The sequence below is a fragment of the Athalia rosae genome, chromosome 5, assembly GCF_917208135.1.
Source record: "Athalia rosae chromosome 5, iyAthRosa1.1, whole genome shotgun sequence".
In the NCBI taxonomy this organism is placed as follows: Eukaryota; Metazoa; Arthropoda; class Insecta; order Hymenoptera; family Athaliidae; genus Athalia; species Athalia rosae.
The window spans coordinates 8,849,319-8,867,567 of record NC_064030.1 but is presented as its reverse complement, the minus strand read 5'-3'; the positions used below and the strand labels follow the sequence as shown (position 1 = coordinate 8,867,567).

General features: G+C 38.0%; 1 protein-coding gene across 2 annotated transcripts; it reads right to left on the bottom strand.

Moving 5' to 3' along the window:
- Window positions 1-1,404: 1,404 nt before the first annotated feature.
- On the bottom strand, window positions 1,405-17,474 carry LOC105690165 (glycine, alanine and asparagine-rich protein). Of its 2 annotated transcripts, none has more exons than XM_020854735.2 (8): window positions 17,092-17,474; window positions 10,249-10,446; window positions 9,490-9,639; window positions 7,609-7,731; window positions 6,848-7,127; window positions 6,523-6,740; window positions 4,470-4,607; window positions 1,405-3,663 (listed from the first exon to the last, which is right to left on the bottom strand). In XM_020854735.2, the coding sequence occupies exons 3-8, from the start codon at window positions 9,592-9,594 to the stop codon at window positions 3,565-3,567; spliced, it is 963 nt and encodes a 320-aa protein (XP_020710394.2). In that variant the 5' UTR covers window positions 9,595-9,639; window positions 10,249-10,446; window positions 17,092-17,474; the 3' UTR covers window positions 1,405-3,564. The 2 variants fall into 2 exon arrangements, with proteins under 2 accessions (XP_020710394.2, XP_020710395.2); XM_020854736.2 differs by having other exon boundaries at window positions 7,609-7,716; window positions 17,092-17,466.
- Window positions 17,475-18,249: the final 775 nt, after the last annotated feature.

Here is an 18,249-nt window from a genome sequence, read left to right as displayed (position 1 = left end):
TGGACATACCTAATAAATGACTCGTTGTAAGTTAACTCGTAATTTCATTTACGGTGCAGGTGAGAAGATTCATAAAACGTATAAGGATTACAAAATCAAAAAAAAAAAGGGTCATAAACTTAACCAACACCAGGTTTTTCGACCAGCTCTCATACCGCGGTGTTATGTAACCAAAGAATAATTAGATTCTATTAGCGCAGTTGATAAGAAAGATTTACAAAACAATATGGCTGTCCACGCGTTATCTGTTCAGCGATTATTACACTCAAGTTCAATATATCTATGATTCAGATTTCGTGTAGACGCTATTATATTTGTTGATCACAAGGAAGCTAATTACGCACGAATGACATCGTACACCTATCGCCTCGCAGCACGGAAGTTTGAAAATTTTAAAACTTGGTAAATAATATCTTCAATACCGAATGTATGGTAATTAAAGTTTCTGCGGCTTCCCGAATATTTTTGAATAATTCTTCGTAGTTTTGCGAAAAAACAAACTCCGTACAGGCTGCAAACGGAGGTGATTTGTCCTTCACCGGTATTCACAACGACACCTCCTCATGTTCGATAAACAATTGCGATGAAAAAAAAATTTCACTTCCGATAAAATTCTGAACCCTGCGTATTTCAAAATTTCAAATGTACGAAGAGTGTATATAAGGTCATCCTATAATAGTGTGCATACATATTTGAAAAAAAAATATCCCCGCCAGTTTATTCATTGCACACCTTCATTACCGCATCATAGTCAGCAATACTACACGAAAGCGCGAGAGGTTTGCGGTAAAAATTCATAGAGAGAAATCAGCTATTTTTAGACGACAGAAGGACAAGGTGCTACCGCGGTGATTAACGGAGTGTGATGCAAACGATGCCGAAGCACCATAAATTTGGCAAAAATCCATTTTTTTTTTTCACCAACACTTCATTGGTAATTATGGTACCGTATAATTACGCGAGTTTTTACGAAATCATAGATTAAAAAAATATGCAATGCGCGATTACCACGTGTGTTTGTGTATCTTATTCAGTCACGCGGTCAATAAAACAGGAATTTTCATTCAACTTGATCGAAAAAAACAAAAATGATTTATAAAATTTATCCACTTACCTCACCCTGGTGACTGAATGAGACGATGCCAATGAACCGACGACGCAAGTGATCCCCCCGTCAATGTTTCTTTGAATTTGAATATTCCGCAATCAACCGTGCCGAAGTACAATTATTTCGGTATCGGTTCATCTTCACTTTGAACAAAATGGGAATCGCAACTTGCACAATTAATGATTCGTTATCGCGTCTTCTATGAGTGTATCAAATTTTGATTACGCTGCATTAACTTTGCTTTCCCCGTAGGTACGATGTACGTCTACTATACCCGGAAAATAATATTTACAAAATCAACTTGGCAACCAGTTTTATTATATACTAATTCATGCATACAAATATATGTAACAGTTGCACGTGCACGTTGCACTTACTAATTTTCACCTAGAAGGATATGCGGATACTAACGTCCAACTGCATATTACGTCCGATTTCAACGTCATATGTACATAACTTCATGTTCTCATTAGCACGCGCTATGATTGTACGTATACAATATGTATCTCAAAGGCAGGGAAATTGAATAAACTAATCCATGAACTGTGATCAGCCTCGCGGCAGTATATGTATATATTCACATTACACCTGTAATCCAGATCGCATAAGAAGAGATTCGTTGATCGGATCTAGATTTTTTTGGGATATTAGATCGAGGACTGAAAACCAGAAAGGCGTAGTCAACAAAGAAAATAAAAATTTTGTTGAAAGGGCGTGTAGTTGAAAAGCGATGGAAAACGAAAAGTATCAAAATTAGGTTAGTCCAAATTAAATGTGATTCGAAAATTCAGTCTGTTTAATTATTTTCATTTTTGAGAAAGGAACCTTCCTGGCGACAAGTAAATTTGAGCCTAAAGTTCTACTACAAGGGTAGAATTCTTGTTTTTAATTGAATTGCAAAACGCCATTCGATTTAAACTGATGTTATTTTTGTCCTGTTTAAGTCTTTAAATCCTCGAGGATGTCTTTCTGGAAGAGAAAAACGCATGAATTTGAAAAAGTTATATTTGAGGCCGAAAGGGCGCATCTCTCGCCAAAAGGAAATAACATGAAATCATGTGAGATGTATGATTAATTATTGCACCGCATTCAATGTAATGTTTTACTCATCTGGTTCTTAGATGGTGAAATTACAGTGCAGATCAAGACTGAAAATTCATTGAACGAATTAACCCCTCGAGCAGAAAGAAAAAATCTTTCGTCAAAATACAAAAATTCATAATGGCGGATCCAATATAGCGGACCGAAATGCAAAAATTCATGTGAATCGGATCACCGGCTAATGCGCGGGTGAATTTTTACAAGTATATAGTTAATACTAAATACAAATACGCAGAAAGAAGAGTTTTGAATTGCAGCACTTTGAGGCTAGATTCGTGATCAGCAAACTCAAAAACCCCGGGGTACCAATTTTCGTGCAAATCGATTGACACAATTAAGAAATATAATCGATGTGCGCAAAATGGCGTCAATGCCGCTTAAGGGGTTGAATCGCGAGGAAATGAATTTTAGTAGACATAAAAAATATCATTGATTCCTCTATTCTACATCATGTACTTAAAATCATGCGATGTACGTACTTACATCAATATTAACAATAAATCAGATCGTTGATCTGCTCGAGCTGAGCAAACGTTTTCTATGTCTAGGAAAAATGAAGAATTATTAATTTTATTCCCCTCTTGGTGAATAAAAAAAACCTTCACTGGACAACAATCATATATAATCGAGAAAACCGAAAAAATTTGAAAAATAAGTTACAGTCAGCACCGTGCAGTTTGACTCTTAAAATTATATAGACGCTAAATGACGACTCGAAGATGCAAAGATGGTTTTTTTTGGTAGAAAAAAATTCAACTACTTAGATATGTAATCATCCTCAAATCGCCGCTACAAACATAACGTAAAAAATAACATCTATAAATTCTGAAATTACCTAAGAACAAACATGACTCATGTTGAAAAGAAAAAATAAACTAACAATAAGCGTCGAACTATAGATACAACAATTTGGTCACATCGGTTCAGTTCCCTATAACGCATTCAACCTTATTAAACTAATTGAAAAATCTTTGCCAGATTTGCTTTCTATTCAGAAATTGTCTCCTTCTTCTCGAGAAGGTTATTCAGCACCGGATACATTACACGTGTGTAATAATAATTCTTAATTTTGTATCTGAAATACTCGGTTTGTCGCAAATCAATGCATTCAACCTGAACACTGATAACAGTACGATATACCTATGTATACAGTTGGTCACCTATGAGTTCTCCAGTGAGAACATTTGCGGTAAAAATAAATAACAAGAAAAGATAAAAAATTATCTACACTTTTTACAATTAATAACCATAATGCGTGTCTACTAATGTTGATTATTGCTTCTGAGGATTCTCGATGACTTCGGCTACCACTAGTTTCCCATAATTTTTTCAGCCAATGGGCGCCGCGTTGTCCCTTATTTCGGGTTGTCGGAGGGCAGGCCTTTGATGGCAAAAGCTCCACGGAAAACTGGCTTGAAAACTTCTAGGACGTTCTGTGTTCTGCGGGCTGAATTCTGAAAAAATATTTACTATCAATTCACGTGGATTACCAACCTGTGTTAACTAGAAATGTCAGTTTATTCCATTGAAATAAAATATAAAAATCGAATGAATCGTATTATTTCTTGCTGAATAAATATGAATTATGATATCATAAATTTCGTAATAAATTGCCGAATTTTTCAATACAGTTATAATTGCATAAAAATTCACGCTATGAAAATAGAAATCGACTGTTTTTTTTTTTACATCGTGTCCATTCAGGACAATCGTATCCTTTGTGTCATTCATAATCGAATAAAAAGTCCTTGAGTTAACGAGCAATCGTTCGCTTTCCATAATCAATGAGCTTATACATGCTCCAGAATGTAGACACCAATAAATCAAATGACATTCAATCAGTGGATCATTCTTCGTAGAGTGGAAATTGAGGCTATGAAATATCACTGATCCGGAATAGATAGATTTTATCAAACATCGAAGTCAGCAATCCGATTTAAACTTGACGTTAATCGACATTGCGTCAAAATAAAAATACAAAAAACGTCATTTTTAGGAAACTAACTGCGCCCGCAGTTTTTCATATCAATTTTTGACTTCATGTTAATTTGAAAACTGCAACAAACGTTTGCTGTTTCGTCGGTATAATTTCTATACCACTGGTTCACGTATAATCCACATGATCTGAGATTGCATAACGCAAAGTGAAGGGATGTCGACATTATACATGATATAATCGTGTTCCAAATGAAAACCACAAGAATAAATAAAGAAAAGGTAAATGACCAGAAAAAGAGACGATCATTATAGAATTACTCACCGTTATCACGCTACTCAATACTTTACTGATGTTGGTGATGAGATTGAATCCACCTCCGAATACGGGGGGAGGAACGTCCAAGGACACGTGAACCCTATCGAATTCGGGGATGTCTTCCGTCGTTGTGGTGATGCTCGTCTTGGCAATGAAAAAAAAAATTAGAAAATGAATAAAAATAATTGACATGAAACGTAAGTCGGAGCAAGTGTAATATGTGATCAACTGCAAGTAAAGCTAATGAGTATTATACCATTTGTATATTATTGCAGAATTTCATCTTACTGGCCTTCGTGGGAGTAAAACTGGTTCGTTTACGTTATCGTAAGATTATTTAAAATTTCAATCCCTAGCGATCGCACTCTGAACTTGTTACAGGTCGGTAGTGATTGTCTATGCAATTTTCGATACTACGAGTTGGGTTATCCAAGTCCAATATTGACCGCTAATACACATATTGAAATTTGCATTTCTCTAAAACTCGTTACGTATATCTAGCTTCCTTAATTTCAAGTTTCGAAGCCAGTTTTACCAGGTTTGAAATTTGCTCGTTACAAGAGAGTGTGTAGAAAGTATGATAAGGAGAATCGTGTACTGAATTTTTGTCCAAAGTACACCGAACAACGAGTCGAAAATTTATTCAATTTGCCGAGCAAGATTCCGAATAAAATTTCAAAACAAAAATGAAAGAGAAATAGAAGAAAAGCTACGGTCAGTTCAAACCTAAAAAGACCCGAGGAAGATGTAAAGATAATATACCGAATCAGGTCCTCAGAGAACAATAGAAACTCAAATCAGAATCGTAACGATTTAATAGAACGGAAAAATAAAACAACGTAACAATAGTTTCATACTCGATGCTATAAAATTGGCAAAGGATAATATGGATATCGAGGATAAGGGAAGAGCAAATTTTCGTAATTGAAGGCCAGGAAAAAGAAATGTACTTCGTGTAAAATTAGATAAAAATAATAAATGTGATTTTATTGTTGAGCGTACAATAACGCTATGTACATCATTTACAGGTTACGTAAGATGACCTCGCAATCTTACGTTGACGACTTATTATTTACAAATCTCTTACGGTCCAATAATCGATTACGAACTAAATAGAAATGGCCAGATGGATAGAGAGAGAGAGAGAGAGAGGGGGGCGTGAAGAGCGAATAATTGGAGGACTTCTCTTATCTGCCGAGCTAAAAAAACAAAACAATTTTGAAAATCAGAGAGTCTGCTGAAATTAGCCAAATTAAATATCTCAAATAGCTTAAATTATCTAAAAATTTCACAGAGAAACAACCATAAGCCTACCGTGCATGATGTAACCGATTACCATTCTACCACCATAAATGATTTTTTTATCGTCTTTATGTTGGTTATTCGTCATAAAATTGCATTTCAATTAAACGATAGCTCACGAAATTATTGAAATGAAATCGAAAGTCATTCAAGCTTCGATAAAATTAGATGATAATCATATACAACAAACCAGTTTTATCCTCCCGCGAGAAAGTCTACAGAGTAAGCATTAAAACACGTGTGAATATTATAATTCAAAAGTTTTATCCACCGTTCACGTGATAGATCATTAACTTCATTCCTGTACACTATGTATAACGTTCATCTATTTGGGTATCTCGCTCGTGTCAGTCAATGCCTCATCATCACATGTCGTACGAAAAAAAAAAAAAAATAGATTAGTGCCCGCACCTTAGGTAATTGTTTGCCTGAGTAAAAAAGTGACTACAAAAAACGATCGAAAATAAAATCCGGTCACGAGCAAACGCGTTATGAAAAAAAAAATTAAATAAAACAAAATAAAAAAATAAATAAAACAAAAAAGATAGTCGAAGATCAATCAGTTCTAATTGACGAAATGAGGTGAGAAAGAAAGAAAGAGAGAGTAGAAAAATGCGTGGTATATCAAGCGTCTCGTATTAAATTTGCGATGAATTTTCCGCCAAAGCCGTTGAGACAATTCACCGCTGACGATTGATGGTAAGATGTTTGGTTAAAATGCCGATTTCGGATTTGTAATCATTCAGTATGGTCCTACCGCGCCTCCAAGGTTGGCGAAGGCGCCCAGATTGAGACCGCCACCCGCTCCACCTGCACCACCTCCTAAGCTAAGTCCGGCTCCAACGTCTCCCGATCCACCGATATCTCCACCGCTGTTTCCACCCAGGTTACTTCCGCTGCTCAAACCCGAGATAGCCTCGATCTTCGAAGACAAAATACCTCCGAAACCACCCCCCAAACCACCGCCGCCTGAACCTAAACGTAACAAAGAAATATACGTGAGAAAAAATGAGGAATTGATCGGAACAAAAACGACCTAACGAATGAATAATCATAGCTAAGGATATGCCAAACGTCGTTACCCCCGGTAAGTCCTCCCGCAAGCGAACTCAGAGGTCCTAATTTCGACGCGATTGCGTTTCCAATGCCGCTGCTGGCGCTCGTAAAGAATGTCGTGGCTCCGGAAACGAGAGGACCGATGCTCGCGGTACCAGCTGCGATCTTTTGAGATATCAGGTCGCTGATAAATTGACTCGTAGCTGATTGGCTGCTATCGATACCGAAAGCTGCGTTTTTAGCTTTGTTTCCTTCGTCAAGGACGGCGATCGCTTTCGTCTTTGCGTCGAGAAACGCGTCGAGTTTCTAAAACGTATGAAAATAACCAATGAATAAGTTGTCATTATTTCTGAACAAAAAAAAAAAAAAAAAAAAAACAACTTCGCGGTGTATTCTTCAATGAAAATCATCTTCACCTGCATTTTACCATCGTACGTTCATAATTAGTTGTCACAGTGCATACCGTGTTTAAACCTTGTCTTCGGTATATATACTTATAAAGTACTCAATTCTGCTTAGAAAGTGACTCACGTTATTCCAGAACTAATAAATTAACTGTACAGAACGTCGTCCCAGAGTCGTTTAAATCTGAAGAATAATGATACGGTCGCCTAGTCGCACTTTATAATTGATGGTTTTTTTTTTTTCTTTCAATTACGTATCGGACCGTACGATGGGATAATAACTACAATGCACCAACAGTCCACAGTTCACTCGTAGTCGTAAACCTTGTTCTAAATTTTTACGTTTCGTTAATGACTGCATATTATAAATAGAATTTTCTTACCCCAAAGACGAAGTTGATTATTCCGTTGGAGACGCCAAGTTTGACGATTCCGATTTTCCTCTTATCTCTGTCTCCCCTTTCCTCATCGGCGACGGTGTCTGCGTCAGCCTGCAAGACGTAGACCTACCGTAACGTGATTCGTGAGCAGAGTGGGTAATTGATATTTTCAATTCATTTATTTTTACCTTACACACGATTACAAAACTCAGCGAGTCTTCGGTGAACGGTTACTCAAGATTGATCATTAATTTTGCTACATTGAACGATGTGAATAATTTTAGCTCGCGTAGCTACTCGCCATTTTTTTACGGGCTATTTTTTCCAATTTCCCCCTCCCCCCCCCCCCTCCGATTGCACGAGCGTCCTTGAAAATTATACGAATTCCGTAATAACTTTTTATAACGGTCGTTGGAAAGAAACCTCGGAATTATTTTAAACGCAACTAAAATAATTCATGAATCTTATCTCGTTAAATAGCCATAACCATTCCGTATGCAATGTCATTTCGGCTTTGTACAACTTGCGCAACTTTCCTTCGCCTCATCAACGCTCGGTGACCGAGGGATTCATGATGTAACTTGATATACGAGAGATGTCCCCACAAATATTTAATATACATATACTTAAGTATGAATTTAACTAGTTAGATAAATAATGGCTTGGATAGTATTTGAGAAAGTTTTTCGCCGATGGTTCCGCATAGGACAATCTCAGACTACACCGTAAACCGTTCGACGAATATTCATCCGATTACCCGATAGACGTCAATCTATAGCGCGAAGAAAGAATGTCTGCAGTATGGGAGGTCTTCTCCGAGCAATTTTACAGCGAAACTTGATAGCGAAAAAGAGAGTTCAATTTTTACGGAATACTAGAAGTGGAGACGCGCGTTGTATTAGCATTTTTATTCTTTGCTTTTTTTTTTGCAAGATTGTGAAATATCACTTTTACTGCAACGGATGAACTCGACGCCATTCGATAGCCTGCAGTTATATTTCTAAAGATTTGAAATATGCGATGTCGCATAAAAGCGTTAATCTCGAATTCGCATTTATTCTGACGAGAAATACCGTTGAGAAGCATACGAACATCACGGCGCAGCGATAGCGGCCATACCAGCAAAAGTCCACGATTGCACAATAATTATTATATGCATAGACACAGGTATACTACATATAGTATAGATTGGTTAGCGGAGAATCGAACGTTGAACGAAGAATTTAACCCAGATTGCAGCCGGTGCGAGGATGCATAAATATACTCGTGTGTATGCGACGCGAGGTTTGTGAATTTTTTTTTTTCTTCACACGAGCATTCTACACATGTACACGTGTTTCTCTATACCGTGACCGAGGTAAGTAGTATCGACTGGACCATTTGACGACTACTTTCACTATCGAACTCACTCGGTTTCGCCAATCGTTGAGAACTTTACGCGATTGCTGACCGGACGGAATCGACCGACGTCGAAAATTGGCGATCCAAAATTTTTGCCTCTCATCGCTCTCTCGTATGTCCGGTAAATTTTTTCACACAAAATCCCGACGTTTTTTATCGAATATCTTTTTAGAAAAACGAAACTGTTTTGTACACCTGTTCGCCGTGGTTGGAAATGAAAGTTTCGTTTAAATTAACGGATGAGATATGTCACGGCGTTCGAAACTGAAGATAACCGGGACTGTCTAGATATCGTCTACAATTCGACGTGACCGATACCCTTGAATATAAGGGTGGGGAGGCGGGCGCCATGACACTTCTTACGCAACCGGTAGACCGAACGACGGTCGTTCAAAGAACTGACAATGAGATTCGACGTCGCTACTTTTTCTACTGATTTCTTCACCGTTCTTGAACTTGAAACATTGAAATCAGAATACTTACTTCGTTGAGAGGGCTCAAATCGTCGGCTTCTCGCTTGACGATTGGCAAACCGTTTACAACAGCAACTGCGGCGAACAGCCCGCATAAAACGTACGCTGGTCTCATCTTCTTTGATTATAATAATAACAACGGCAATAATTTAACGTCCACCTGCGAAGAGCAAACGATAAGATTGACAGAATAATTTTTCGAACGTTTCAGCGTTATGTGTAACAATTTTCACGTTCTATCGTATTCCAGATCTTTTCTCGAGCAGGGATCGAATCTCTGGGTAAATAGAATCGAGTGAAAGGATGCCAAGGGGTCCGTGAATCGTACGAAAACTACATAGGAGTAGTCGTCGAATTAATTTTATATTTATTGCAACATGAGCGAAGAGAAATCGAGAAATTATTCGAAGGTGGGTCAAGAGAGACAGCAGCTATGCAGTACGGATGAAAGGATTTCAAAAATCAAGAGCATCTCGAGGAGCAAAAAACGAAATGGAAAAGAAAATGAATCCCGGCCTACGATGGGAGAAAAAAAAACAACACCCGGCCGAATACCGTACTCAAAAATTATCAATGCAGAAAAAAAAACAAAGTTGGGAACCGTTTCAAAAGTTGAATCAATATTCCTCCGACGTAAGACGTGGCGTTAATTTTACGGTCACGAGAGGCACTCTGGGATGTACGAAGATGGAAGTGAAAGATCCGTGTCAAATTTTATTACCCCAAGCTCAGCTGGAAAGATGGAATTAATCTGGTTGTATTTACTCACCGTTGATCGAAGGGGATGGCGTGAAGTGTTGGAGATGTGTTCAAGGCGGCGTATAGGCCTCGTTTGAGAGACTCCTGAGAGGTAACTTCGATGTCTTGCGGTCAGCGAATGTGAGTATGGGTATCTCGCCAGAGTCCGCGGTAGCTTCGTAGGTGGGGTGATTTCGAAGGTGGCACCTTCTTATATCTCGGGATAACACTATAACCAATATTTGCAACTTATACCGTATCCTGCTGCATCGTCCAATAACCGTTCGGCACACACGAGCTTCGAAATCCTTTTTTAAATACCGGAACCGAAGTTTTCCTAACTCTATATACACACACACGCACCGCAGACCTGCGAGTTCCGAAATACGAAAGGAATCCGGATTATTACTCAACTCGCCCAAATGTCATAAAAAAATTCCAACGAAATTCAAACGCCTTCGCCACTTTTCACCGTTACCGTCAATCGAACATCTCATTTTGTCTGAAACAATCAATTTTACTCACAATTTGGCGGTAACGAATTTTAGGAAACTTCTTTTCGCGAGGAATTTGAGAAACAAAACTGATCGTACGTGTCGTTCATTTTCGAAAATTTCGAGCACCTTCCATCATTCTTGATGAAGCAAGATAAAATTAGATAAAAATCATCTTATAGGCGTATGCCGGAATCAGACTCTTCAAATTTTTCCCAAATCTTCAACAATCTGGAATTGAAAACGTAGAAAACGAAAATCCAAATTGTTTGAACATTTTTTATAGTTTACGATGACCTTCGTTACCGTGCGTTAATGGATAATATATATGATCGTGATATGTAACATTTGAGTTTGCGTAAACTTTATAGTATAATAGCGTAAAATTTCGTTTTGCTTGTACCCAATAATACCCGAGGGCACCTGTTAGCAATTTTGACCCGGTATATCATTACAAGTTTCAATATTACGCCAGATTTGATTTCGGACACAAAATTAATCTCGGGTTCTCGCGTTGTTGTAAACTAAGTCGCATGCGTCTTTCACAATTAGGTATAATTCTTTCGTAACTAATTTATTAAATAGGGTGTTATAATAAGCATCTGATCCGAATAAATTATCGTTCATGTTATACTTTGCAAATTCGTCAGTCCACCGCTTCTATATCGCCGTTAGATTATCTGCCTAGATGTCTGTACGGATGCCAAATAAATTCAACCGTAAATGAACATGAGGAAAAAACAATTTAAAAAAACAAAAAAAAAAATGAATAAAATTGTGCAACAGCTTCGAATAAAGAAATATAAAAATAACAATTAACCTGAATATATTATTTTGTAAACCTCCTCGGGCCAACAACTGTACATATAGTCTACGACGGGTACGGTGGATTTTTTTTTTTTTCTCTTTTTTACCAAACAAACATCACTAACGAGTCACATAGTTAAACGAATTTTGCAATCATTTATACCATGTATATTTGTGATAAGTAGATTTTAATAGAGCAGCCATATCTACCGTAATAATATTGCTATTATTATTATTATTGTAGTTATTGTTGTTATTTGACCATAAAAAACAAATAAGTGAGTGAAATCAATTAATGAAATTGAAATAACTGAAACAAGACAAATAGTAAGGGCGTGCCGATTTTTACTTTTATAATGATTTTTTTGTTGCAACGATACGAAGGCCGCGAGTAATTTATACCGATATAATTGGGTGGAGTCAAATATATCCTGAAATTTTTCTAGAAACTTTATCAAATATGGTCAGTGAAATATAATTATGATCGCAAAGGTGTGGATAGGTAATATATATGTATATGATATACATATGATACGGATTCATATCTTATTTACCTTTAATTATCACCTTTCTCTTACGAAACTTGCAAATCTCTCCAAATCGGAAGAGTGGATTAAAGCTTTGCGTAATGGTTGCAGTGAGTAGTTTGTATATTCTATGATTGCTATGCGGTATGGGTAATAGCTGCAGAGCGAGACAAAGTTTGAGCCCAGAAACCATGTAAATTGACGTAAGCGAACGTGCACGGCAACGGGGGCTATACATTTCGCACGTGACCCGGCGAGCCGGTTTTATATTACAAAGGTTTTTGCGGGGAAGAAAACGCATAAATAAAAAAACAAAAAACGACGAACAAAATCCATAAGTCAGGAACGAATAACCAGTTGAACAGAGATGTGCGAACTCGTTTCTGCCTTATTCCGCGAGAAGAAAGAGAAATGAAAAAAAAAATTAATAAAGGATAAAATTTAATCCAGGATTATAATGGTTACGCCTCATATTATAAGCGTAATACTCGACTCTATATTTATGCGATTAAACGGGACTGATCGTAGCGACAAATACCGTTCTATGTGAATAGCAAACGTGACTTGGAATACAAATTGCTCGATGCGAGATTCGTTTGTGGTGTTGTATACGTGTGTGTTATACGTTTTTATTACGCTTCAATTGTAATCGCGTCGTTATAATGTCGCAGGATAATGGAATATGTAATTCATATTCTCAAATTTATGAGAGACAATTTTTTGCAAAGACTGTACAATAAAACCGGAATATTCATGCTGAATAATTGCGAACGCTTTTTATATATGCGTGAAATCGTATCCGATGTAAAAAGAAAAACTTCCCTTTCATTACGTGGATCCGAATGAGTATTCAACGAAACGGATTAAACTCCTATGCGTGCAGATTCACAAGTTTTTTTCTCGGAGCTTACTCTTAAATTACATTTATTATTACACCTATGTAATGGGTATACGCGTTGATTTAATGATACCTGAAATTCTCTTTTGTTAGTTTTATAAGTATATTATGTGTTAAATTGATTTGCATGGTTTAACTGTTGTAGGCAAAAAGAGGAAGTTTCTGAAAAATTAGAAAAACTTAACCTGACACATATTGTTTTTAAATTAGTTTAATTTAATTCGATCATTTTTCACGTGTGCCTTGTTACCGTACAGTTGTTGTACCTAATTCTCGTTAAAATATAAAAACAGTCTAATCTCATTAGATGCCATCGATACGTGGTATGAATCCGAAATATTGATAGTCGTCGCCGCGGCGTTGAAATCCCCGCATAGATAGGTACTTACCTTCCTATGCAGGCGTTGAAATCTCTAAGTACCTTTCTGTGCGGGGATTTCAACGCCGCGGCGACAACGGCGCCACGATTGAACTCCTATGCGTGCAGATTTACAAGTTTTTCTGTCAGAGCTTACTCTTAAATTACATTTATTATTACACGTTGATAATACGCGTTGACTTAATGATGCCTGAAATTCTCTTTTGTTAGTTTTATAGGTATATTATGTGTTAGACTGATTTGCATAGTTTAACTATTGTCGGCAAAAACGTACGTTTCTTAATTTCTGAAAAATTAAGGAACATAACCTGACACATATTGTTTTAAAATTGATTTAATTTAATTCGAGCACCTTTCACGTGTGCCTTGTTACCGTTCAGTAGTCGTGCCTCATATACTTGTTAAAATATAAAAACAGTCTAATCTCATTACATGCCACCGATACGTGGTATGAATCCGAAATATTGACGGTCGTCGCCGCGGCGTTGAAATCCCTGCATAGAAAGGTATACTTACCGTCCTATGCAGAGATTTCAACGGCGCAACGTGGACCATCAATATTCCGGATTCAGAGATAACGATACCCGAGGGAATGCGTAGTGTATAATAAAAACGCAGTGCCGTCTTCGGGATGTTTGAAATTATTTTTAATTGAGGCAGATTATGTCAAATTAAATGTAATGATATGCATCAACGACTTAGAATATCGTCGACTCTCTACTTTCGAAGATAAGGACAAAAAAAAGAAAAAAAACAGAAAAAAATTTCCGGGGTCGCGCAATTACGCAAATCAATCTTTTCGAATTTCGTAAACGCGTTTGACCACCATTTCTTTCACCCCTGCGGTAGGTTTGGTAATTTATCGACGAGTTGAGGTAAAAATATTTAACTACGCACCAACTTCTGAATTTGGCAAAACGGAACGACATACATATTTCGTGAGCGGGTATTTTTCCGTGATCACGTATGTCGTAAACTTCCTCAAGAATTATGCGGTCAGGTTTTCGTGTTTGTTTTTATTTTTATTTTTATTCGAAAGTTGATTCGCCGTTGGAGAAGTGCATTGATCGGTTGATCGGGTGTTCGGCGTGTATCGAAAAATAAATTGCACGAATCGTGAGAGAAAAATTATTTTACCGAAGGACGCTTGTAACCGCGTGTCGTGTACAGTGGCGCCTCGTGGCGAAGGTCTGCGCGAACGAATAGAAGATAAGCTTTCGTTGAATATCTCTAGGTACTCGTACACACCTTGAAAATGAAAGGTGGATGTGTACGAGCGATTCTACTCCTAGGTTCGACAACTCTCTTCGGACTTTTTATTTCTCTTACATAGCGGAGAGACGATGATCTTCAAAGCTGCGCGGGCAAAGAGCGTTCCGGATCTGTACATAATTGTTATTATATTTTGCGGCCGTTACGTAATGTGGAACCCGCGCGCGACACGCTCCGTGGAATAAGGAAAAGATTCAGCGAACTTCAAACGAACGACCGGAGAACAGGATATTTATCTGACTTTCTTCCAGGACACGTTCGGACGGCGTTCGATCTTGCACAATTAAAAAACCCACCGAGCGGCTTTTATTTCTCAAAATATATGTAACCTACGTCGGAGATGACCGCTTTATTTCATCCGGTTTACCGCATCTACCGGTAGACGTCCACCGTTGAGGTGGTTTCGTTACCTCACTATTTTTCTACCTGAAATTCGTAGGAAATCCGCAATCTGCGGCGAAAATTGACGCAAGTCAAACCACGACCGAGCACCGATCGGTACTTGATTTGCAACGTTTGAATGCCGATTATACACATGAAAAAATCAAATTATTATAGGCTACGGATAAGATTGACTCAACGCGCTGCGTTTCGTTTTAACGGAACGAAAGAAAAAAAAAAAAAAACAGAAAAACCGAAATGTACCAGAGCGAAAAAAAAGGAATCCGATCTCAACGTGGAAGTTTCCCGAAGAGCAGCGCGATTTCGTGTGATTTATTTTTTCATTTTTCTGCTTTTTTCGGTAAAACTGATCGAACCTCGGTAGAAAAAAACGTCCTAGACTTATAGAATTGACGAGGTTCAATGATGCATAATAAACTGTGAAGAGAGAAAGGTGAAGAAAGTTTGTGAGTATGAAAATAGAATGCCAATCAGATCGTAGATAACGTGATATACAATAAAGGAAGCGCTCGTTTAACCTCGGAACTTAACCAGCGCGTGTACAACAGTTGATATTATGCTCAGATTTACGACTGAAAATAATTACAATACACGGAAAATAACGATGCAAGTCCTGAGTGTATTTTATGAGATCGAACCGCGTAAGGTTACTCATTATAACATCGATCGGATTGAATAAATTATCGACGTAATCGACCGCCCTAAGCGTCGGCCTTTTTACGGCGAACAATTTTTGAAAGTATCTAACGTGTATATTCCTGTTCATTGAAAGTCTTGGTGCACCCCTCAAGGACAACAACCTGACCCAACCTATATAGGTACACGTTATATTTTATCCAGCAACTTGGCAAAGTCTTCTGCAGCCGCTGCTATAATACTCGCGATTAGAAGGTCAAGCGTTATTCAATTTCATCGATTTACATGACGTTAACTGGAGCAAAGTGTGATTGACTTCTCGTAATACCTACTTTCGCTTTTTTGTTTCGTTTTTCAATCGTGAGTTCTTAATGAGCATGCGAAGTTAATTTTGATAATCGCCGGCCTCGCCCCCTGCGTTTTTTTCCCCGTGTAATTTTCACACTCGTACAGCAGATTCCGCGTGAAGAAAAATTTTTTCTTCATATATGTATATATATATATATGTAATTCGACATTTTTTCTCATTCACCTGATAAAGAATAAAACGATTCTTAGGGTCGTGTCGTCAGTGAGGCGTGCAAGGTGTACCGCAACATCTATATCCACGGAACGTGTCTATGATCTTATTTTTCGTTTTTTTTTTTTCTTCTTCTTCGCCTTTTTTCAATCCAACTATCAAGGTGGTGCTATCGATACGGTAATCGCATATAATTTTATCCATACGGCACAATTAACGCTCTTTGCACGCGATCGTTATATTCTCATAATTCGAAGGTGAGGCGCGTTGAAATACTCGCGCAATCGTGTGAGATGCTACTGGGTTAATGGGGGAGTAATGAATCGAAGGTCCGATTCGAATTATTCAATTAACGCTCTCATGCGGAAATAAATCAAGCCACAGATTTTACTGCCACTTTTTTATTATCCAGTGAAAGAGGACGAAGAGCTTGGAATCGTGAGAAAAATTGGTGGGACACAAATCACTGCCACGAATTAGGTAATTGATTTAAATATCAACTTTTAAAGTGTGCATTTAAAAATTACAAAAACATATTATATTGGCTTTCCTTATAACGAACTATTTGATACGTCACATGATCAAATAGCAGTTGAAAAAAGAATTTTGTTTAATTTCCTGATTAGCCCCCTATAACAACCTTCAAAATTGGAATTCCCGTATTCCTGCTGTATATCTTTACGTCCGTGATTGGATCATCTAATTCTACAGATGTACCAAATTTTAACTTTTTTTGATTCCGTAAATTCGGGGAAAATTAGCTGTGACAGACGGACAGACTGCACGAGGAAAGTGATCCTGAAACGGTTCCGGTTTTTTATACGGAACATTAAAAAAAAAAAAAAACAACAAGATAAAAAAAAAAATTAAAATTTCGCCCTGCAGCAGCACTCGAGAACGACGATGATGAACGATGAAAAAAAAGAACATCACACTCACCGGGTTTGGGTCAGTGAGCTCTCTACTCCCACTCTCAATAATTTGAGAACAAGTTTTTCTGATCCTAGTGACCAGAATCCCTGCCGCTGTTTTGCCACCACTCCACAGGATCTGCTTTTATATCACGAAGCGCATTGTGAGCTGGACTCTGAACAGGATTACACTATTTCAAACCCGATGATCGGTACACGTTTTCGAATCTTCCTTATTTCCGCCAACTCGATTCCCGGCACTGCTTAAAATACCGCGTTTAAAACTTCACGCGCAACGCAGCTGTGAAATCGAAAAATGAAACTTTACAACGTCCGCGGATCGATCCAATTTTCAAAACCGATAATGATACACATTCGTGATTCATCCGTTTTACCGTTTTTCCTGCGACGCAGATGAGACCCGCGGTTAGACTGACATACCAACTAAGGGACATCGGAGTCTGGTAAGACCAACACGCCCACCGTGAAGACTAATTTCTCTTCGCGTACCTCGCGCGACTTGACTTAGCGAACAATGTCGAGAGAGCCACCGCGATTTAGCGGCTCGGTTCGCGCGTTTGGTCGCAATAAGGAAAGCTCACAATCGGAAAAATGGCGCCTCACTGCCGGATGTTTGGTACACGTATTTGCGGCTGCCATATACGTAATGAGCCACGTAAAAAATATCGTTTTGCCGATACCGGTGAATAGCGCGATTCACGCGCGTCTCTAGAACTTTTCAAAACGATGACTGCCAACTATTGAAACGCGTTACCTCGATGTACCGGTAGAAATCGATTGGGTAACGGTTTATAAATAAATGGCAAACATTTGTTTAAAAATTGCGTGCGTATCCAAACGCGAACGTATGTACGTACGTACATCCGTACATAATTGTTTGCTTATTTTATTATAACTACATTTCTAGGAGTAAACACAGACGGATTTATAAAAACACATCTCTTCACGAATCCAGGATACCGGATGTTCGTTCCGCAAAGAATTTTAGGTAAGCGGACCGAAGCTATATTCTTCGGGCAAAAAAAACTTTCGCTCTCGCAAGCCGAATAAGGCTTGAAAAATCGTAGGTATGGAAGTTACCGATTTTATCCGCTGAAATTCAATTGGCGAGGGCGAAAGCTGAGGTGTTTCAAAATGTGTAAATCGATTGGCGCGTTATCTCAAT

Bases quoted from the DNA above. Each gene is read 5' to 3' on its own strand.
- LOC105690165 (XM_020854735.2), bottom strand. From the start codon at position 9,594: ATGAGACCAGCGTACGTTTTATGCGGGCTGTTCGCCGCAGTTGCTGTT. The intron at 4,608-6,522 runs GTAGGACCATAC...TTCATTGCCAAG, and splicing joins TCGCCAACCTTGGAGGCGCG to ACGAGCATCACCACAACGAC. The intron at 3,664-4,469 runs GTGAGTAATTCT...ATATTTTTTCAG, and splicing joins TATTGAGTAGCGTGATAACG to AATTCAGCCCGCAGAACACA.